Source organism: Notolabrus celidotus, chromosome 20 (assembly GCF_009762535.1).
Source record: "Notolabrus celidotus isolate fNotCel1 chromosome 20, fNotCel1.pri, whole genome shotgun sequence".
NCBI classification, from domain to species: Eukaryota; Metazoa; Chordata; class Actinopteri; order Labriformes; family Labridae; genus Notolabrus; species Notolabrus celidotus.
This window is the reverse complement of record NC_048291.1, coordinates 26,547,624-26,570,287: the sequence shown is the minus strand read 5'-3', so window position 1 is coordinate 26,570,287 and position 22,664 is coordinate 26,547,624. Positions and strand designations below refer to the sequence as shown.

Below are 22,664 nucleotides of genomic sequence, written 5' to 3'. Positions count from 1 at the left end.
GGGAACACATAGCTATTGGCTAGGAGGCTCACACTACGTCACACTCATAGACTGTAAATAAAAATGGACAGCGTTGCTCCGCCTCTTCACGTTGTACGGATCTGAAGCCAAAAAATCCCCCTCCTGGGCGCCGCCATTGTGCAGCCAGAGCCTGTGAAGCCACTGTAATAAGCTCCGCCCTACAGCGTGACGTCACAAGACGCTGTGTGTCCTTTGAAGTTTCGTTCTACGGCGGCTGTGACTCAAAGGAAACAGGAAGTAAAACCCCGTTTTTGAAACTCTAATAACTAATGAAGAAGAAACTTTTCAGGAAAAAGAGGCCTTGAACACAAAACAGTCAAATACCATCTACATATCACCACAGCATACGGATGAGAGAAAGATTCGTACGACGTGTATTTATTTTTTAAAGTTTGACTGCTCCCCCATTCAAATGAATGGGGGAGACAGATTTTTTGACCTATACTGCAGCCAGCCACCAGGGGGCAGACACACTGCTGAAAGCCTCACCACCAGGGCCGTATCCGGCACGCTTGGTCACACTCTGCCTGGTTGAGTTCCGCATTTCCAATATGGCTGCCGCCGATTGGCTTCAAAACAGCTCTCAGGAACAGATGGGTGATGTCACGGATACTACGTTCATTATTTATACAGTCTATGATCCTATCGTGTCGTATCGTATTGTATGGTATCCTATTATACTATATCGTGTCGTATCCTGCAAATCGTATAGAATCCTAGTGTTTCGTGTCGTATCGTATTCTATTGTATCCTGTTAAGATGTATCGTCGTGTGTCGTACCTTATCGTCACTTACTGTACCATATCACATCGTATGGTGTCGTGTTGTATCTTTTTGAGTTGTGTCGTTTCATGTCATGTTTAGTTCTTGTATCACATTGTTAAGTGTGTTATTGTGAGCTACCTGAATTCTCTGTTAAAGGTGACATATCATGCAAAATAGACTTTTTAATGGTTCTCTACCTGAAATATGTGTCCCTGTCTACAAACCCCCCAAGAATGAAAAAATCCATTCTGCCCCTGTTCTGATTTCTCCACCTTTCTGTAAATGTGTGCTGAAACCAGCCGTTTCAGACTTCCGTGTTTTTGTTACGTAACAACAATATCCGGTCTGTCACGGAGTCAGAGCTCTGAGCTTGTTCAGCCCATAGACTGTATAAAATAATACTGAATCCCTCCTCCGTTTTTCATTACCTGCACACATGTTCTAACAAGGAGCTTAGGAGGGAGGCATGCTAGTTGTAGGCTGTCTTAATAAACACAAAGGTCGGTTTTACTCCCCACGTCTGCAGATTTGAAGATCTAGTGGATGATTTTTATTTATCATGGATAAGTGCTAGTGCTAGTTAGCATAGCTACATAGCTACATGTCGTAGCTGTGTACCAAGACACATGTCGACATACTGATAAATAAAACAACAAGAAACACTAAATCTGTGACCAATCCTTCAGAAAGGTCCTGCTGCAGGCGCCTCTCCATCAGGATCAGATTCAGAGGGTTGAAGTAACGTGATCTGTGAGCAGCCGTGTATATTCAGCCAACATGTAAACATTAGATCAACGTGCTGGAGAGCCGAGGCACATCCACTTCCTGAGGGGGCGTGGTCAGAGAGAAGACAGAGTGTTCTGAGGAGGACTGAAGAAGAGGGCTTTTCAGGCAGACCAAAATCTGATTTCAAAGTGTTTTTTTGAGCATAAACTTTAAAGACATGTTTCGGGGACCTCTTAGACCAATATATGTTGATGAAAAAAGTGTGATATGTCCCCTTTAATACTGACATTTTTTAGAATTTACTGAAATTGCATCACTTTTGTCACTTCCTAGAGATAGAGATGTGAAGACACACCTGATACCAGGGGACACATGAGGACACATTTGTCTGTCATTATGATGGGAGTAGGATTTTTTTTCGTCACTGTTTGATAAAATTGACATCAAACTGTCGAGATCTTAATGAATCTAGATTTAATCTGAGCTCGGGTCACCTTTTCCTCCAGGGCGGCCATTCTCTCCTTCAGATGGAGCTGCAGCCTCTCGTTGGACTCTGACAGAAGCTTGTCCACCGTGTCAGAGAGACGCTTGTTGTGTTCATCATTCATCCTCTCCCTCTGTCTCGCCTGAGGGGAGGAGAGAGAGAGAGAGAGAGAGAGAGAGAGAGAGAGAGAGAGAGAGAGAGAGAGAGAGAGAGAGAGCAAGATGAGTGAGAGTGAAAGAGAAGAAAAGGAAAAAGGGAGGGCGGTGGGAGAGTTAATAACACGCATTCTGCTTGAGTGAGAGAGACAAAGATTTCTATCTGAGTGTGCGCAGTCAAATAGAGGGTTTAGAAAATTAGTGCGCCTTTGTGCCGTGTTAAGCCTGACAAAAGCAATGTCATGAAAGGGGGAGGATAAAAAAAGAGAAAGATGGAAAAAGCAAGCATGACTCACCCTCTGTAGCTCCTGGTTCTTCTCCTCCAGTTGCGCCTCCATCTGTCGCAGACGCTCCTCAAAGTTACCATGACGCTCCTCCGCCTGGATGATTGGAGAGCGAGATTAGAGCGGGAACTGTGTTGCGACAATAATACAAATCCACACAAAGGAAACAGCTTGTTGACCGAGTCTTGGTCTAATTAGTTACCTGCCTGTACAGATCACAGCGGAACATGAAAGTTTGTTTGTCTGTGTCTCACCAGGCATTAATCTTATCCTTGCAGGGGAACCATCTTGCCTGAACATGCAAGGAGTAAGTGTAGCCACTGAAGTGGTTTGGCTACCGCGAGGGGAGTGAATGTGCATTTTCTTGGCATGACTGAAATGTGTGTTTACAGGAATGCTAGAGGTTAACCTATGAGCAATTAAACCAGTCAGTCATGAAGAATCTGTGTGGCGTACAGTTCTTGACGTGTTGAGCGCCCAAGGATCAAATAGCTGTGCTGACTCTGTGCCCTGGGCTCGCTTTCATCTAAGATTGTTTGCTTATGAATGTTTTGGCACCATTCGCCTGAAATATTTGGTATTCATCTGTCGTTTGACATCTTGTGTTCCTCTTCCCTCATGCATGAACGCACGCACGCACGCACAGACACATGTATGGATTTACACCGTACTCATGCTTGCACCAGTTTTACGTGCCCACACACGCCCGCTCATGCACACACTCGTGTAATTGTGTCTGTGCATGGAAGCATATTCTAACATGCACAGATTTCTGCACACACGCACACACTTTAATTCTAACTTCATGAAGCTATGTTGTCGTTTTGTCTAGGGCAGGGGTTCTCAAACTTTCTGGAGCCAGGGACCCCTTACAGGTGAGAAAATTACCCAAGGACCCCCTCATAATTATAACATTGACTAGGATTGACTATTGCAACGCACTTCTCATCGGGATCCCTGGCAAAAGCCTTCAAAAACTGCAGTTCATCCAGAACTGCACCGCCAGGGTCCTGATGAGAGCGCGTAAACACGACTACATCACACCCATCCTACATTCACTGCACTGGCTCCCTGTCTCATACAGAAGAGGTCTCTGCTCACACATCAGCGCCCCCACATACCTGGAGGAACTGCTACACCCACAAACCACCACAAGAACCCTCCGCTCCACCAGCACCAACCGCCTCCACTGCCCTCGCACCAGACTCCACACCATGGGAGACCGGGCTTTTTCCTCCGCTGCCCCACGATTGTGGACTGCTCTCCCTGACCCCCTGAGATCACCACAGACTGCTGACTCTTGAAAACGCTCTTATTTCAGAGGGCTTTTCCCTAGTTTTTATCTTCCTGGTTTTATCCATAGTTTTTATCTGACCTTCCACAGTTCTTTTAACAAATGTCTGCATCTTACTGTTTGTTTTTAACCCTGTTTTTATTTTATTATGCCCTGTAGCACTCTGAGATTTGCTCCAAATGTAAAGTGCATGATAAATAAAATGTATAATTATTATTATTATAACATAGATTAAGCACATGCTTCCTACCATTTGCACTCTTAGATGCCCTTGGAACTATTTGTATTAGGGATGGGTACTGAATTCTGTACTTTTATAGGTACCGACCTATACGTCCGTCGGTACTACAGAGTAAAATCAAACGATACCATTTTTCGGTACCTGAATGCATCCCTGTGACTGTGAGGGAGTGGAAGAGGAGGCGAGTTTCCATACTTTCGCCCTGTAAGACAGTCAGAGACTGACCGGGTGGACGTCTCTGCTCTCTGCTCTCTGCATCTGTGCAGGAGCACACTCACCGCGAGGCAGAGCTGCAGGAGGATTAAGTTGAGATAGACTCCCTCGCTCCGACTACCTGCCCTGTTTATAACCGTTCCTGTGTGCATGAATGCCCAACAAGTAAGATGTGTGTCCTGTTATTAGAGAGGGAGAACTGCAGGCATTCACGTGTGTTCATTGATAAACTCCCGAAAGAGGAATTAGACGCCACAAGCACGTTTCAGCTAATATACCTAATCACCTATATAATCCTGTTTCTGTTCATTTCATTTTAAATGAAATAAATGTTAAATTTAAACATTTTGAGATTATATTAATAAACAGATTAACATTTATTACCACATAAACACACAAAAGTACCGAAAATTGGTACCGTTGAGTACCGTATTGGTTCAAATGTGAAAGGTACCCATCCCTAATTATAACATAGATTTAGCACATGCTTACTACCATTTGTACTCTTAGTTGCCCTTGGAACTATTTGTATTGTAAAACGTATCAATGTAAATCCTTCAGACCTGTTCCATAGTGATAAACAGATAACACTTCAATTTGAATCATGTAAATACCACTTGCATACTTTAAAACAGAGGGTCATTTCATTCCTTGTGGACTCAACATGACAGCATTTAGACTTTTCAAGTCATTAATCTTAAACGTTTTCAGAAAATGAACAGTAGCAAGACTCACGTATCCCTTCGAGCCACTAAATGGTATCATAACAATGGTGTATATGCTGTTTTGTAATGATACAGCACAATTTTATAATTAATTAGAAATGTATCAATTAGTTCACGGACCCCCACGCTATAGTTTGCGGAGCCCCAGGGGTCCCAGGACCTCACTTTGAGAACCACTGGTCTAGGGTGTCTGTGTTTCTGTGCGTCTCTGTGTTTACTTCTAAAAGCCAGAATGACCTGAGCACATCCGGCTCATGGTGCACATCACCGCCCACACGGAGGCGCCTCTTACGCAGCGTTATGGATGCAAACACTCAGCTGCTCAGACAGCTGCATATGCACAATTTTAACCAGATGTTACCCTCCTGTTACATAAAAATGAGAGGAAATTGGGTAACCGCAGAGCTGTCAGGTGACTGAAAAAATGCACCAACAGGGCTGTAATGGTTGCACACATTTGCACATACACACCTTGTTGAGCGCCGCCACTCTCTGCGCGAGCTGGGCCTCGATCTCCGGCAGGGTCTCGGCCCTCTGCAGGGTCTGCTGCAGCTTCTGCTTGGCATCATCCAGACGCTCCTGTAGCTGCCGGTTCTTCTCCTCGCTCTGCACATAAAAACATGATGAGAGGAGAGAAAATGAAACTGGGAGCTCCAGTTGAGATTGCCGAGGGCAGCAGACATGACTGAAGCTACCCTGAGGGGGGGGGAGGCACTGAAGGCACGCGCGGTGAGCCAACGTGAAACGCTGCCAAGCTGCCAATCAAGAGTAAAAACACGGACACACAGGGGGATGAAAGAGAGGGTTCCCACCTGTCTGTAGAGGGATTCTTTGCTGGCCAGCTCGTTCTCTATTTTGTCTTTTATGTCATGGAGAGACGTCGCCTCCCTCTGGGCGCTCAGGTACCTGCAAACCAGAACAAACAGGCACAAAGCTGGAGCAGTGAGCAAGGCACATTTTTCAGGGGGGCAAACAGAGTTCACAGACACAGGAGGAAAACAAACCTTCGCTCTAATGTGGTGATCCTCTCTTCCATGTCTTCCCTTTGACAGAGAGCCTGGGAAAATTAAAGGGAGACAGGTGTAAAGATTCTGATGCAGACATGGAAAGAGAAGCAGACCAGGCAGACATAAGAGGAGGGGGGCAGGCCAAGTTCACATGTAGGTGTCGATCAAAGGGGATTTCACTTTGCCGGGACAGCAGTCAACTGAAGAATGATAATGACTGCTTAATAGTTGTTGTTGACAGATTTCAGACGCAGCCACTTATGTGGTTGCACAAGTTCAGGAGAGACGGAGGGAGAAGAGGGGAAGATTATCAGTTTTTGAAGAGGGCTTAGTCGTGTAGTCATGTATGATCTTGTGCTTTCTGTTGCTCTGTGTTTCATTGTATTGTAGTTTGTTTTCAAAGAGCAATCAAGGGATGGGCATGGCTTAGGATATAAATGCAGCAGTGTGTGGCAAAGTTTACAAAACACATCAAATATATAAATTAATCAATTCAAGAAGACACAGTGAGAAGACATGAACCCTTTGGACCCCATCGCACAGAGAATACTTTAATCTGTGGGAGCTCTTGAACTTTTCTTAATGTTTCAGAGAATGAGAATGAAGTCCCAGCTTTGCATTTAGGGTATTATAAGCCAGGATAACTGGCCACTATAAAAACCTTCTCCTCACCTACAAACCTCCTTCATGAATACACTCCCTCCCGCTCCCTCCGCTCAACCTCTGCTGGACTATTAACCATCCCATCGTCACGCCTCAGTACCATGGGTGCCCGAGCCTTCAGCTGCTCGGCTCCCAGACTATGGAACTCCCTCCCCCCCCCACACACATAAGACAATCGGACTCCATAACATCATTCAAATCCCAACTCAAAACTCACCTGTTCAAACTGGCATATTCCCTCTAACTGGACTCTCTGCACTTCACTGGTTTTATATTTTATTTATTACTTTTTGTTTGTTTTTATGATGTTTTAATGATTAATGTTTTTATTATCTGTAAGGTGACCTTGGGTGATTTGAAAAGCGCCCAAAATAAAATGTATTATTATTATTATCATTATAAGGAGTTCCAATCATAATCAGGGTTTTGTTCTTGGGAAGATCCTGACCCACTTTGCACAGAGGAAAATAATGGAGGCATTCTTACTTTTTCACTTCAAGTTACATCAATTGTTGTCGTAAAACTTGTTGGAGTGGGACAACTCTGATCTAGGGTCTTTAAATTTTACATTTTCTACTTGAGTCTGATTTTTTAGTCCCATTAAAGTTCATAAAAGCTCAACCTACTACCTCACTATTGTAAATAAAAGGACTGCCGGATTCACGAAAGGATTGCACGACTTTTGCGCAGTGGCGGTTCTGGGGCGGGGCCAACAGGGGCCAGTGCCCCTGTAAAACTGAACCTGGACCCCCCTGTGGCCCCCCCTCCACACTATAATAATATTATACAATATAAAAAGCTTCGGTATCGCGCTGATGTTACAGGCGGAACACATGCGTGTGGCACTTGGTTCCAGTCCCTTAGAGCGCTAAGGGACTCATGTTGAGTGTAAACAGCTGCTGTCAGTCTGCATGTTGATCTAGTAGAGGAAGAAGAAAGGTACTTTATTGATCCCCAGGGGGGAAATAACATTTTTTCACTCATGCTATTTTGGACGTGCTACACATACAGTTTTTTTTGGTATATACATACAAATGCACACACATGCAGTGAACATGCTTAGAGAGAGATGTCAGAGTGAGGATACTGCGTCAACCAGCACACCCAGAGCAGTTGGGGGTTCGGTGCCTTGCTCAAGGGCACCTCGGCAGTGCACAGGCAAGTGAACCAGCACCTCTCCAGCCACCAGTCCACTTGCCAAACTTCGTCCATACTGGGACTCGAACCCTTCGGTTCCCAAGCCAAGTCCCTATGGACTGAGCTACTGCCGCCCCCTAACACACAGTAGTATATATGTCTAGTATAAAGGGATGCACTGATGTTTTGCCAGTTTGTTCTCAGCCGGTCCTCGCCAGTCTCTTCTGTCAGGGTTGAATGTGTCCCTCTGACAACACCCTTGGCCCCAGCCTGGCCCCCCCAGTAAAACTGGTCTAGAACCGCCACTGCTTTTGCGCCCGCTCAACCTGTGCAAGTGAGCCAAAAAATACATTGTCTCCTTGCAGAAGATGCTCAAAGGGTTAAATGTAGAGGGAAGCAGATTGTTCACCAGGAGAAATATGCCCCCCTCTATGCAAATGCAAAAAAAACGTTGAAGTCACAAACACTAGCGCCAACAGCTATGAGCAGTTAAAGTGACATTTCAACCACGCGCTGAGAGTTGCTGGTAGCTGTGCCGCCGCAGTGTTTATAAAGGAGAGGATGATGCAACAATGTAAGAAGGCCTGCAGCTCAGATTTGAGTCTCTCGTACAGTAACATGTTTAAAATGCCCCAAAAGTCTCTACTGTTCCAATATTTCCATTCACTGACAGAAACACACAGCGCTGGTTTCTTCTCACCTCTTTCACATCCCTCTGGAGTTTCTGGTTGGCCTCTTCTGATCGGGCCAGCTCCCTCCTGGCGGACGTCAGCTGCTCCTCGATCTCTCCGACCTGACAGGAAGTGACAGAGTGGGATACAAGGCTGAGCGAGCACACATGTTTTTTTATTTTATGTCCGTTAGCATCCCCGGCTAAAGATCCTTTGTTTGTTTATGCTGGTGAAGGCGTTGGACCATGAGGGAGAGGTACCTGTCTGCACATGAGGGCCAGTCTCTCTTTCAGCTGGCCCAGCTCGGACCTCTGACGCTCGATCTCGCTCTCTCGCTGCCTGTCGCCGTCGGCGTCGTCCAGAATAGAAGACGGTCCATTAGGCAGACGCTGAATGAGGAAGAAAGGAAGAAAAGCTGCATTTAATATCATCATCCTTGTGTTTCATTGGATCAGTCATTTCAGGAAAATGTTCAAAACATGGACAAACCACAGGACACAGGAAACTCTCTGTGACCCGTTAATGAACATAAGATAAACTGCTTTAGAAGAAATAAAAACTTATACTGATGGAAAACACATCAAACACATCAATACAAGAGAAGGATCCTGAGTACCGCTCAGGAGGAGCATTAGGAGCGAGAGCTAAAACTGGCAGCCATATTGAAACAGTATTGATCTAAGAATATACCAGAGAGTTTTCAGTCAGCGGTGCCAAAGTAAAGTACCTGGTCAAAACGTAACTGTTATGAAAGCATCATCTGGCAAACATGGATCACAGAGAAGAACCTGATGAGGATGTTCCATGGTGTATGTTGCTCACAATCTCTCCTCCAACAAGCTAGCTTCCTCACCTCGACTGGGGGTCAACTTGACACCCCAAAATCCTAAACTATAGGTGCTTTTCCACTATAAATATCAGGAACTTCTCTTTGAAGAACTAGTAAATGGTTCCTGTGGCCTATCACTGTCTGTGTTTCGTGAAGTTGATTATGCAAATCAGGCCAGGGACATATGGAGAAAGGAAAAGGAATTGCACTACATCACCAGCCCAGTAGAGGGCAGTAAGAAAAAGACGAAGGCCATACAACCAAGATGACACCATAGAAGGTGACAGATAGGCCGGCATCTGCATGTATGACACCACGGTTAGCCTGTTAGCATGAAGGAGATTCTTTTTGTGCTGTTTTTGATCATGCTTTAAAAGGATTCATTGCATCACTTTAAAGGAGACAAGCGTTTGTAACAATGTGGATTCAAAACGCCTGAAATGCTCCAGATGCTCCAGAGTGTTCCAGATTAAAGAGCGACCCAGTTAACTGGAGACTCTCAGACGGATGCATCCCTCACAAACGTCTTTAGACAATCATTAAATATCTGATGAGGATGTTTTGACATTTGAATAAAAACTAAACTAGGATGCATTCCCGAGGACTCCTTCTGTGTTTCAACAGCTGTTATAAACTCCACAAACACTGACACTGAAGGTCTCCAGTTTACAGGGTCACTCTTCAGACTGGAACACCGGGAGCTGACAGAGACGCATTCACACTATCAGGCTCAGACACGACCAATGTTCAGGAGTTATTAAATCAAGTGAATCGCGTGTGTGTGTGTGATGTTAGTGTGGACGGAGTACGGGTGCTCTACCAATCAGAAACATTCATAGCTGCAGGCCACGCCCCCAAAAGTTCCTGGATCTTTAGAGAGTACTACCACCTGAGCAGGGACATTTCAGAGGGGAGATTATCTACCCAGGAACTAAATTTAGACCCTGGTTCCTGCTATAGTTCCTCAAAAGGTCTGTAGTTCCTGGGGGAAGTTCCTGCTGTTGTAAAGCATCTTATGATTTGCTCCTTCAAAGGCAGGCTGATGTCGGCATCAGCTGTCTGAGCTTCTAGTATCTCTCTCTGCACACACATTCTCTTTTTTAATCCTTATATAATTCAGCATCTGTTGTGTAACTTTTTAAAAGGAAAAAAGGAAGAAAAAAAAGGAATACTTAAATTCTGAAACAAACTCTTCCCCTTACATCTTTCCCGTTGTCGAGTCCTTGCTGCCGTCGCTTGATTTGATCTTTTAGAGACACAACCTAAAACAGAAAGGTAAACACACGTCAGGAAACATTGAATCCACTGAAACTGAAATAAAAACGAGTGAAGAGTCAGAGAAACGTTGACTCACTTCTTGAGAGGAGGTCTGCAACTCTTCCTCCAGGGACGCCACCCGCTCCAGAGCCACCCGTAGCCTCTCCCTCACCTTCTCATCCAGAGCTTTGTGGTGCTCAAACAAGGACTTCAAGGCCTTCAGGACCTCCACCTCGCTGGAGACCCCGGCAGGGGACTGCGCCTGCCTCTTCACCACGGTCATCCTCAGGCTGCGCTCGTGACGGGACACCAGGCACTCCAGATGTTCTAGCAGCAGCTGGAAAACACACAGTGAGAGTTCTGTAGCTGTCTCAGGTGGTTCCACATGCAGGGACGAAAACCTGAACTTTAATTGAACTCATAAAAAGAGGGACAGCGTGAAACAGCATCATGCGTGTACTGACTCGTGTGTTGTTCCTCTCCGCCTTCAGCTCCGCGATCTCCTCCTCTCTCTCCAGCAGCTGCTCCCGGCAGAGGTTCAGCTCTTTGGTCAACACTGCAAACTCCTGCAGGGGTCACAAGAGGGCGCTGTTAGGGACTTTGACTCAACACTGCTGCTGCTGGTGCTGCATGAGGTCATGAACACACTCATGAAACTGCAAGGTTCACTGCACCATGAAGGGTTTGAGAGAGATGTGCTGCTGTTTCTTTTTTATGCATATGTGACTTCCTTCATTTCCCAGAATCCCCCTGGAAAAGCATGTGAAAATCAACTTCCTGGTTGGTTTGACAGATGAAAAGAAATGCTGACGAGTTAATAAGCTAGCAGGGGAGTGGAGGTTTCATGTCTTTCTGCTTATTGCATTGAAACTGCATTGTAAGCATGCTTTTTTACTTCTCTAACCACTAAATAATGACATATTAAATAGTGAATCATGCAATCAAACTCTGTGGAAACTGGATTTGGAAACATCTCAGCAGTAAGCTACCTGTTCTGACTTTAAGCTGAAACATTTACAGCCAGTCTTTCCTGTAAGCCCACACAGCAAACTTTACCTCTTGAATCTTGAATCCATTAGAAAACTCAAACTTTCACTGCGTTAAACAAAAAGTCAGAGACCAGACCTCCATAACAAAATTTAACAACCGGGTTTATTGCACGTGTTGCACCTAAAGTCGGTTTGATTGCTCCATAACTGCGTTTGCCCGTCGTTAAAACAAACGCCTGGAGGTTAAACATGCATGAGAGGGAGACATGTCAGGTTTTATATTGCAGCTGAATTCTTGTATTTCAGGTTTAGTCTAACGTAGGGTCAGGAGTGAGACGAAATCTGTCATCGAATCAGCAGCTGTGCTCTCACTTAGTGAACGGGCCGTTACACTGCAAACACTCCAAATCTTACCAAGTGAAAATGTCTCATCCCACTTGATTTAAGATACATTTACTTAAAAAGTAACATTTGAGCGAGATAGAGGGACTTGTTTTCAGACAATGCATCTTAAATATCTTGTTAAAGTCAAACAATGTTAAAATGATCTTGTTTTGAGTTTTAATTTAGAAGAAACAAGATTATTTAACATTTCAGACATTTTTTTAAACTGAGATCTTATTTGTAGAAGACGGATAATCTTGATTTAAGACAAACACTTTACTTGATTTAAGGAAATGCATCTATCAGAAAACAGTTCCATTGATAAAAGAAAGAAAGAGAGAAAGAAAGAAAGAAAGAAAGAAAGGAAGGAAGAGAGAAAGAAAGAGAGGAAGGAAGAGAGAAAGAATGAGAGGAAGGAAGAGAGAAAGAAAAAGAGGAAGGAAGAAAGAAAGAAAGAGAGGAAGGAAGAGAGAAAGAAAGAGAGGAAGGAAGAGAGAAAGAAAGAAAGAGAGGAAGGAAGAGAGAAAGAAAGAAAAAGAGGAAGGAAGAAAGAAAGAAAAAGAGGAAGGAAGAAAGAAAGAAAGAGAGGAAGGAAGAGAGAAAGAAAGAGAGGAAGGAAGAGAGAAAGAAAGAGAGGAAGGAAGAGAGAAAGAAAGAGAGGAAGGAAGAGAGAAAGAAAGAGAGGAAGGAAGAGAGAAAGAAGGAGAGGAAGGAAGAGAGAAAGAAGGAGAGGAAGAAAGAGAGAAAAAGAGAGAGGAAGAGAAAAGAAAGAGAAGGAAGAAAGAAAAAGAAAGAAAGAAGGAGAGAAGAAAGAAAAAGAGGAAGGAAGAAAAAGAAAGAAGAGGAGAAGAAGAGAGAAGAAGAGAGGAAGGAAGAGAAAAGAAAGAGACGAAGGAAAAGAAAGAAAGAAAGAAAGAAAAGAAAGAAAAAGAGAAGAAAGAAAGAAGAAAGAAAGAAAGAAAGAAAGAAAAAAGAAAAAGAAGGAAGAGAGAAGAAAGAGAGGAAGGAAGAGAGAAAGAAGGAGAGGAAGGAAGAGAGAAAGAAAGAGACGAAGGAAGAGAGAAGGAAGAGAGAAAAAGGAGAGGAAGAAGAGAGAAGAAAGAAAGAAAAAAGAAAGAAAGAAAGAAAGAAAGAAAGAAAGAAAGAAAGAAAGAAAGAAAAAGAGAGAAAGAAAGAAGGAACAAAGAAAGAAAGAAAGAAAGGAAGAGAGAAAGAAAGAGAGGAAGGAAGAGAGAAAGAAGGAGAGGAAGGAAGAGAGGAAGGAAGAGAGAAAGAAAGAGAGGAAGGAAGAGAGGAAGGAAGAGAGAAAGAAGGAGAGGAAGGAAGAGAGAAAGAAAGAAAGAAAGAGAGAAAGAAGGAGAGGAAGGAAGAAAGAAAGAAAGAGAGAAAGGAAGAGAGAAAGAAGGAGAGGAAGAAAGAAAGAAAGAAAGAAAGAAAGAAAGAAAGAAAGAGAGAAAGGAAGAGAGAAAGAAGGAGAGGAAGAAAGAAAGAGAGAAAGAAAGAAAGAAAGAAAGAAAGAGAGAAAGAAACGTTGTTTTTTTAAGGGTGTGTTTCAGTTTTCAGACACTGTTTCTTTAAATCAGATAAAAATATTCCTCCTCAAACTCCATGCACACAATGAAACAGCTCCTTTAGAGCAGAGCTGTCTTATTCTAAAGAACAACATGACTGAATATTAGTATATCCAGCTCATTTGTTATCATTCCTGTCTTATTCTGAGACACTAAGCTTAAACATACTGGTAAAATATTGCTTAAAATAAGTTTTCCCTGCTAATTTTAAGATCACACTTTTCTAAATATTATGTTTTATTTTAAGAAATCTTACCAAGCTAATTTCCACTTGTTCTTTTGGCAGATTTTTTTGAAATAAGTTTTTTTTTCTTGTTTTTGGAGGGACATTTTTTCCAGCGTAAAGGACACAGATGCACCGGTCTGCTCTTATCTCTGCTCACTGTACCCACATGGCAGCATGCAGGCTTCTTTCCCCTCACACCCTCTCCCTGCCAAACTGCATTTAAAAAGTACATCATGTAACCAGCTTGTGAGCTGATGTGCTTGCTGGGCTGGGATCGGGGAGGAAGTGAAGGAGAGATCTGAAAAGATGGAAGGGAGGAGGGATCAGGGAGGAAATTGCTGTGTGTACAGATGGTGTGTTCTGCGCCCAAAGGAAACCCTAATTCTGGGATTAATTCATGTAAAAGACAGAGAAGTGACTTTCTGCAGTCCTTCCTCTGTCACGTTGGTCACACAAACCATGCAAATGATTCTTACACCTGTCGTTTCCTGCTCTCTCCCACCTTCGTCCGTTACAACCTCCCCCTGTCATGATCCACGACATCTAAAATAGACTCCTGGAGCCACCTCATTAGTATGCAGCAATATGCAAATGAGCTTGATTTGTTAGTCTCTGTGTGTTTCATATCACCAGGTTTTCTCCCTCTCTCTCTCTCTCTCTCTGTCTGTGCCATGCTGTCGCTCTCCCTCTCCATCCCTGTCTCCTCTTTTTCTCTCTTAACGTCTCCACACGCAGACGAACTCGCTGAACTCATCTACTGTAGAATGAATCGCAGCCCTCCATGTGTTCCTCTATCTGTGTGTGTGTTTCCACACACGTGTGCTCCATATTGATCCCCGCCCCCCCTCTCTCTCCGTGAGGTAATTCGGCCCCTCTTAACGTCCAGTCCGGCTCCGCTACATCTGCTGTTCTGTTTTGATTTTCCAGGCGTAGTGGCGGAGGGAAATAGGCACTAACAATAAGGGAGGCATCATCGCCGCCTGAGGCATCAAACAATGACTCCTGCCTGAAAATAGAGACGGAGCCCTTGTATGTTGAGTGGAATTACAAAATGATTAGCTCTCCAGCTCAGGGATGTGGGATAATATAATAATTGGCTTCTGTGCTACAGAGGCAAACGCTGCATTTTCAACATCAGCTCCAGGTTTGAGGTTTGTGTCTCTCATGTAGAACCACAAAGCTGGGGTTACAATTTCACCTGAACATCTCAAAACATCTGCAAAAAAAACCCTTAAAGTTAGAATGCAGATTTTTCACTCTTATCCTTTTACCCATTACTTTGAATGGTTTTAACATTACTTTTTAATTGTTGTCTCTTTTTAATTGATCGTCATTATTTTAGGGTTTATCTTTTATTTGCTTGTCATGAATTTTAATGCTTCTTTTATATGCTTGACATCATTGTAAATGAGGGCTTTGCTCAAGATGATTTTGGAGTTTAAATAAAGATAATTATTATATTTAATATTCGTATTATTGCTAGTATTAATCTATTTCTGAATTATTTATTTTCCAACTGTGAATTTTAATTCAATAATTAATAGTTTATGTTACTTATTTTTTTGTATCTTTATTTTCTTTATTTTCATAAAATGTAAGAAATAAAAATATAATTATATTAAAAATCAGAAGTGAGCAGATTTAAAAGACTAAGACTAAATATCTGACAAAAGAAAATAATAATTATATTTTTAAAAAGCTGCAAAATAAATAATATAGACATCTGTCTCGAGCTGCAACACCCTTAATGAAAACAAACAAAGATGGCTGCCTTACAGATCACCTCCATATAAAATAAACAAACTGATTAATATCACTCATTATTTTGCCAAACGTGCAAATGCATCCCCCATTTCCTTTCTCTCTAACATGATAACATATGTGTACAGACTTTTTCCCTCTATAAAACATGGACAGCAACACAACTACCTCTCAGTGAAGCCAAAACTTTTAGAGCTCCCCCTTGTGGCTGGCTGCAGTATAGGCCTTAAAGTCTGCCTCCTGCATTATGACTGATGGAACAAGGGTCAAATGAAGAATGGTGAGAGAAAACCAAGCGGCAACCTCCGGTCTAAAAATATGAGTCCAATGCAGAAGTGCTTAAAACTGCAGTTCATCAAGGATCCACTTGAGGCTGGCTCTGGAAGTACCAGAAACCACATCCACACCAATTCAAAGAAGATGATCTTTACAGCAGAAATAAACATGTTTACAGCCTGGTACAGGAGGTGAATTTTTTTCTAAGGCAGCAATTTTGAAGAGTTTGAGATTACGAGTCTTCCAATGAGAGGCACAGCTGACTTGATTGACAGGCTGGAACACTGTAGCTGTTGGCTAGGAGGCTCTAAGCCCCGCCTCTTTACGTCACACTCGCTCGACAGCAGTTATGTTGAGTTCAACATTTCCAATATGGCTGCCTTCAAAACAGAGCTTCAGAAACTACAACTACTACTATCCGTCTCCCCACTATCATCTCTCTCTCTCTCTTCATCTCCCTCTATCCCTCTCTCCAACACGGTCTCAGCAGATGTGTGTCTAACATGAGTCTGGTCCTGCTGGAGGTTTCTGCCTGTTAAAGGAAGTTTGTCCTTGCCACTGTAACTTGCTAAATGCTGCAAAGTGCTCTGCTCATGGTGGATTAAGATGAGATCAGACTGAGTCCTGTCTGTAAGATGGGACTGGATCTGATCCTGTCCAGATGTTGGGTCTTTGTTAATAATAGAACATAGAGTGCAGTCTAGACCGGCTCTGTTTGGAAAGAGTCTGAGGAGAACATCTGTTGTTATTTGGGGATGAAGATAAATAAAGGATGTATTTTGGCTTCACTTTTCTCACTAGGAGGAGATCGAGGCGCGCTGTCCATAGTGCATGTCATGATCCTCAAACGTATGTCAATGCAACAGTCGTGCCTTTAAAGCTTAAAAAACTACCACTAAATATATTCTAATATCCACAGAATGAACTTCTCTTCTCATCCTCTCCTTCTCTCTTCATCCCTAAACTATAATGAGCAGTTTTGCGTTGACAAATATCAGGATATGTAATAATCTCACACATCAGCCATGTTCTACCTTGGCTATCACACACAGCCTCATTTCAGGGAGGACTTTAAAGTCTCCATCAGACGTACAATGAAGAGTCACACTCAACATTACGATCCTTCTTACAGGTTAACACATCAATAATTCAGCGGTGAGAGGAAACCATTTTCCATCTGAGTACTGTTGATACAATACGAGGGGGATATTCAACTCACACATCTTGTTCAGTTCTTCAATGTGCATGCAAAGAAGTAGAAGTATAAATGTTTTTGTTTACATGCGACAGAGCCCAACAAACTTGAGATATCAGGGTCCCAAGACTCAAACTCAAACTCTCTTTTTACCTCATACCTCAAACTTCCAAATCACAACACAGCTCTCTTATATTCAACAAACCTTCGATGTACTTCTGAAAGCTATCCGAGGACGTTCATGTAACTCAATAAGTCATAATTCCTGATACAAACACTCAAATAATCCAACACAGCTACTGATATGATAACATTTTTTCTACAGATGTGGAGGTGGGATTATAAACTGACTTGTGCACAACTGTCGTCTTAACTTCCCTGAATCAGCTGCCTGTAATATCACGCATGTCACCTACAAATACCTTCACAATCAGGCCTTGTCCTATATCTTAAAGATCTTGAAGTTTCCTTTTAAATGCTCCTTCAAACATACAGTCTCCAAAAATAGTACGGGAGGTTGAGCCGTTAAATTATAAGCCACCTAGTCTAGATCAGGAAGGCAGATATTCTCTGTGTGTGTCTTTGCTTGATTTGACCTCACAAAGGCACAGAGTGGATACATGTCTTATACTAAGGATTGGTTCATCCTTGCCTAGTTATGCTGCTATAGGCTCAGACTGCAGGGGGAATATAAATAAAGCTCCTCTCTCCATCTGTGAGCCCTGATGTCTCACTCGCACATGTTTCTAACTTTGTATCTTCTCCTGGTATCGTGGTTTGGGAATGTCTGCCAGTCTAAACGCGATATTAGGATTATCATACGTCATGTTGTCCTATCTTAAAGATCTTGAAGATTCCTTTTACATGCTCCTGCAAACATAGAGTCTCCAAAAATAGTATGGGAGGTTGAGACGTTCAATTATAAAAGCCCCTTAGTCTAGATCAGGAAGGCAGATATTCTCTCTGTGTGTCTAATCCCTGCTACCATTGCTTGATTTGAACTTACAAAAGGCACACAGTGGATATACTGTATGGCTCATACTTAGGATTGCCTAGTTATGCTGCTATAGGCTCAGACTGCAGGGGGAATATACAGTAAATAAAGCTCCACTCTCCATCTGTGAGCCCTCATGTCTCACTCTCACGTTTCTAACTTTGTATCTTCCCCTGAGTATTTGATCTCTCTCGTGTTCCAAGCTCCTGGTACCGTGGTTTGGGAATGTCTGCCGGTCTAAACGCGATATTATGATTATTACACGTCATGTTGTCCTATCTTAAAGAGCTTGAAGTTTCCTTTTACATGCTCCTTCAAACATACAGTCTCCAAAAATAGTACGGGAGGTTGAGCCGTTCAATTATAAGCCCCCTAGTCTAGATCAGGGTGGCAGATATTCTCTCTCTCTGTGTCTAATCCCTGCTGCTGTCACTTAATTTGACCTCACAAAGGCACAGAGTGGATATACTGTATGTCTCATACTTAGGATTGCCTAGTTATGCTGCTATAGGCTCAGACTGCAGGGGGAATATACAGTAAATACAGTTCCTCTCTCCATCTGTGAGCCCTGATGTCTCACTCTCACATGTTTCTAACTTTGTATCTTCCCTTGAGTATTTGATCTCTCTTGTGTTGCAAGCTCCTGGTGTCGTGGTTTGGGAATGTCTGCCGGTCTAAACGCGATATTAGGATGTCAAGGCAGACGGCTGTTCACCTAGGAACAGGTCTGCTCCAGGTTTCTGCCTTTTGAAAGGATTTTTTTATCTCCTGCTGTTGCAAACTTCTTGCTCTAGGTCCAACATGTACCTGTAAGTATTCTACAAAAGAGCATGGTCTCGCCTGAACCCAAGTCTTCGTACCTGTGGCAGAGCGATGGACAGCTGCCTCTGGAGCGACTCCTTCTCATGGCCCAGCTCCCTCAGGCGTAGGTGGGCCGTCCCCAGGCAGTCTTGGGTCTCCCTCAGGCTCTCCAGCAACCTCTCCCTCTCCGTCAGCATGTTCACCATCAGGGACTCCAGGTTGCCCGTGCTGCCACCCTCATCACTGCCACCTCCACTTCCACCACTACCACCACTACCACTCCCGCTGCGGGTATCCCGTCCTCCGTAGCCCCCTATGCCTCCAATCCCTCCTCCTATCCCTCCGCCGCCACCAGCAGGAGACGATGACCCGCCGCTTCCTCCACCACGCCCATCCTCTGAGATGGTGGGCATCACCTCGCACATCATCTTGAGGCCTGGGTGTGAGAGGTGCTATCTGAGAAGCTGAAAAAGGACACCTGAGTGCAGCTTCAAGACAGAGTGACAGCGTTGGTTCCTTTGAAGCTGATTGGGTGAGGGAGACAGGCAGGAAGTACAGTAGGTGCTGGAGGCGGGGCTCTGAGGATGTGTGAGTGAAGAGAGAAGTGGGGGGGGGGGAGGATGTAAGATAAGTTCAGTGGAGGGGTGGGGTGGGGTGCAGGGGTGAGAGGGGAGAAGTGCAGGTTTGGTGAACGACCTCTGACCCCCGGCCCAGTCTTCACTGTGATGTGAGACGAACCTGCAAAGAGAAGAAGAAGAAGACAGGGAGAGGTGTGAGAGTAATGTGGATTTGATGGAGGCCAGGAGGCATGATCTAACTGTGTGTTCCCCAGGAGATAGCACACACACACACACATTCCCCAAAACCCTCACACATCAAGGATCAATCATTGCTCATATTGCAGCAGAGCTCTCTCCTCCTCTGACTGGCATCGCGATACTCTGGAGTAATTCATCCATCAGAGCATGTCTCCGCTTCATGTATCCGAGCATCCTCACACATAATGGGGGGGAAATGAAAGAGCATGATGGCAGCTTCACCTCCTCAACAATCACTGGGGCCTGCTGTGGGAGAAAGACGCGGATCTGGATCAGACGTCCATGTGAGGAGGAAAAAAGGGTGTCATCATGAATTGTAATTACGGGCTGTATCCAGGAGGAAATATATCTAGGCTCTCCAGAACCCATCTGTAAAAACATCACAGTGAAGCAGGAGGCTTATTAAGATCCTCAGGGTGTGAACTCAGGGACTGGATGGCTGTCTTGGTGAAATAAAGGATTTAAAAAGGGGGAATTTTCATGAGAATATGAGGCTGTGCAGGATCATCGCTCCAACATCATGGTGGGAGGTGCCAATCATCCAGTAAATGATGTAGGCCTAATTAACAGATGAAATCTCACGATATTACACAACATGGATTCTGATGTTAGAGAGGAAAGGAAAGAAAACAGTGTTTTAATTCCGCGTCTATTTCCCATCAACACCCCACTGCCCTCCTCCCCTCCTCCCTTACCCACACCATCCTCTCCTCCCTCCCCCCTCCTCCCCCCCACCCATAAAAACAGCTGGATGGTCTAACGCACGGATACATCTGTGCACCGTGCATCACCGTGGATTTCAGCCGCCCCCTGACGGGTCGTGGATCTTACCCGCTCCATGATGGACAGAGGACGGACGGAAACGCGCCTCGGTGCCCGGTTCACTCCATCAGAGAGTCTGAGATCCGGAGGCTGCAGTTTATCCCCGTTACAGCCCGGTTACCAGCCTGCCCCCATCCCCTCCCTCTCTCTGCTGAGGGAGCGACGACGAGCCTGAGCCTCTGAGGCAAGGTGCAAGATACGAGGAGCGCATCCGGTCTGGACTTTCAGAATAAAATATTACAGCGTGATTCTTTTATTTATGTTATTTATTATTATTGTTTATTTTGCCATTATTCATTTGTATTATTATTACTACTACACATATTATTATAATTACTGTTATAATATGAATGTATATTTATTATTATCTACTTGTCACCATTGTATTTCGGTTAGGTTAGGTGAGGTTACTTTATTTATACCCTTAGGTTTTGTTTTGCAGCAACATAATAATGACGTCCAGATTGACATCCAGTTATGATTTTATTTTATTTGATGACTTTATTTCGAACATGTAAAAGTAAAAATACAAAATAAAAGCATACAAGTAGAAAAGAAGAAAGAGTTATACAAACATTAGAGAAAAAAAAGAAACAGTTATACAAAAGAAACAAAATCAATATTAGCAAGCAGTGAAACAATTAACTTTACATGTGCAAAAAGGAGTAGGAAGAAGTTAAAACTTATCTAATCCTACCCCTCGTTATAAACAACATTAACATGAAACCACACAAACATCAGTCAGAAGTGACAAACTATCAAAACAGAGGGAGAAAAAGATCATGAAATAAGATATTTATAAAAAAATAGCTTGAATAAATACCTCTGGAATAAAAACCAAGATAAAAAGCAATTATAGAAGCAAAAAAATAATGCTTATAAATAAATATGTGCAAATATCACAACATCTTGTTGTTCGTCTTCCTATGTTATTGTGATTGTGACTGTTTTTGTCTTTTGTCTTGCAAATACAATTTGAAAAAATTATAAAATAATAATCTGAAACAGCTAGAGACTAAAAACGAGTTTAAAAGTGTGATTAAATTAAATTGGCAAAGTTTAAAGAGTTAACTTAAATATATTAAAATATTTATTATTTCTTGATTTCCTTTTATCTTTACCTCTTATTGGTATTAATTATTAGTAATTTGTTATCAGGATATTTGACTGGTTATTGAGCCTTAATGGACCTCCAAATGGAAAATAGATGTTTAAGTGGGACTAAAATATACAATTTTGTCCATATAAAGAGAGAACAAATAAATATAAATAACAAAACAAATTAAATTCATGCATGTAAGGAACATGCAATCACAAATATCGTTTTAATCAAATATTTATCAGCATAATTTTAAAGCGGTGTCGTCTAAAATGAGGCAAATGAAATGAGAGGATCATATTTTCCTTCATTTATTATAGCAATGACAATAACGATCGACTATCATATTTAAGCTCCAACTATTTGCTTTTTCTGCTTCTAACACTGCTCTTGTCTTTCTTTTCTAAAATTAAATATTAATAAAAATGTATCTGTAAGATACTAAATAAATAAACATTATACTATATATTAAATTAGCAATATGACATCACCCCGTTAAAAAGGGGGAAATGTGAAACTTTTATTCTGAAGGCGTGTGATACTGCTTCCGGTCATCCGCTGATAGTTTCGTGTAACTTGACGTTTCTTGGTTCCTCTTCCCTCATCTCTCCTCCTGGAGCTTAAAGAAACAGGCTTCAGCCGGCAACCGTCAAATTACCCCATCACCTCCTGACTTCCAGCTTCAACTGATTTATTTTTGTATTCAAACACTTAAAAATGAACAAAGTATTTAATAAAAAGCTACACATAGAGGTAAATCCTCAGTTATTTCCATCTCCTATAAGAAACTTGTTAAAATAATGTAACAGCTGCGCCCCCTAGTGGCTCACAAAGGGAAATGCAAAAGATAGGAGAACAAGGTGTGAGGCCAAAGGTCTTCATTTCAGGCAATCATCACAGATTAATGGTTTGTGTTGTAAATAAAGGTTTTGAGAAACGTTCAAAAGGCAGTTATCATGTGGAAATTAAGAACTTATTGAATTATTGAAGATGACTGCTGATAACCTCTCTGATAGGCCCCAGCACTCTGAAAGAGACATGCAGGGTAGATTATGGATGGATGAATTATATTGAGTACTTGCAATGTTTAAAGGGGGGATTTCAAATAATATGGGAATTCAAAAAATAATTATAAAATTAATCAGCAACGTATAAAATACATTTCATTTCAGAAGTTTTTTTAAATTCAGAGAAAGTATCTCAGAAACTTTTATTTGGAACCTTTTTTTTTATTTGAGTATGATCAGAAACATTTG

The 22,664-nt window shown here is 42.7% G+C and overlaps 1 protein-coding gene across 2 annotated transcripts in view; it reads right to left on the bottom strand.

Annotated features, from left to right (window-relative positions):
* ppfia3 (PTPRF interacting protein alpha 3) overlaps positions 1-20,499 on the bottom strand; it is a 47,210-nt gene extending 26,711 nt beyond the window's left edge. The window contains exons 1-12 of one of the 2 annotated variants that reach the window (XR_004629193.1): positions 20,319-20,499; positions 18,729-19,407; positions 10,937-11,038; positions 10,570-10,809; positions 10,418-10,477; positions 8,647-8,775; positions 8,416-8,508; positions 5,913-5,965; positions 5,721-5,814; positions 5,380-5,514; positions 2,448-2,531; positions 2,007-2,138 (exon numbers count right to left, since the gene is read on the bottom strand). Coding sequence is in view for 1 of the 2 variants with exons in the window: in XM_034672918.1 (XP_034528809.1) it covers positions 2,007-2,138; positions 2,448-2,531; positions 5,380-5,514; positions 5,721-5,814; positions 5,913-5,965; positions 8,416-8,508; positions 8,647-8,775; positions 10,418-10,477; positions 10,570-10,809; positions 10,937-11,038; positions 18,729-19,097 (1,491 nt within the window). In the remaining variant the exon portion in view is untranslated. The remainder of the gene's footprint in view (positions 1-2,006; positions 2,139-2,447; positions 2,532-5,379; positions 5,515-5,720; positions 5,815-5,912; positions 5,966-8,415; positions 8,509-8,646; positions 8,776-10,417; positions 10,478-10,569; positions 10,810-10,936; positions 11,039-18,728; positions 19,408-20,318) is intronic. The other variant, XM_034672918.1, reaches the window with a different exon arrangement.
* Positions 20,500-22,664: the final 2,165 nt, after the last annotated feature.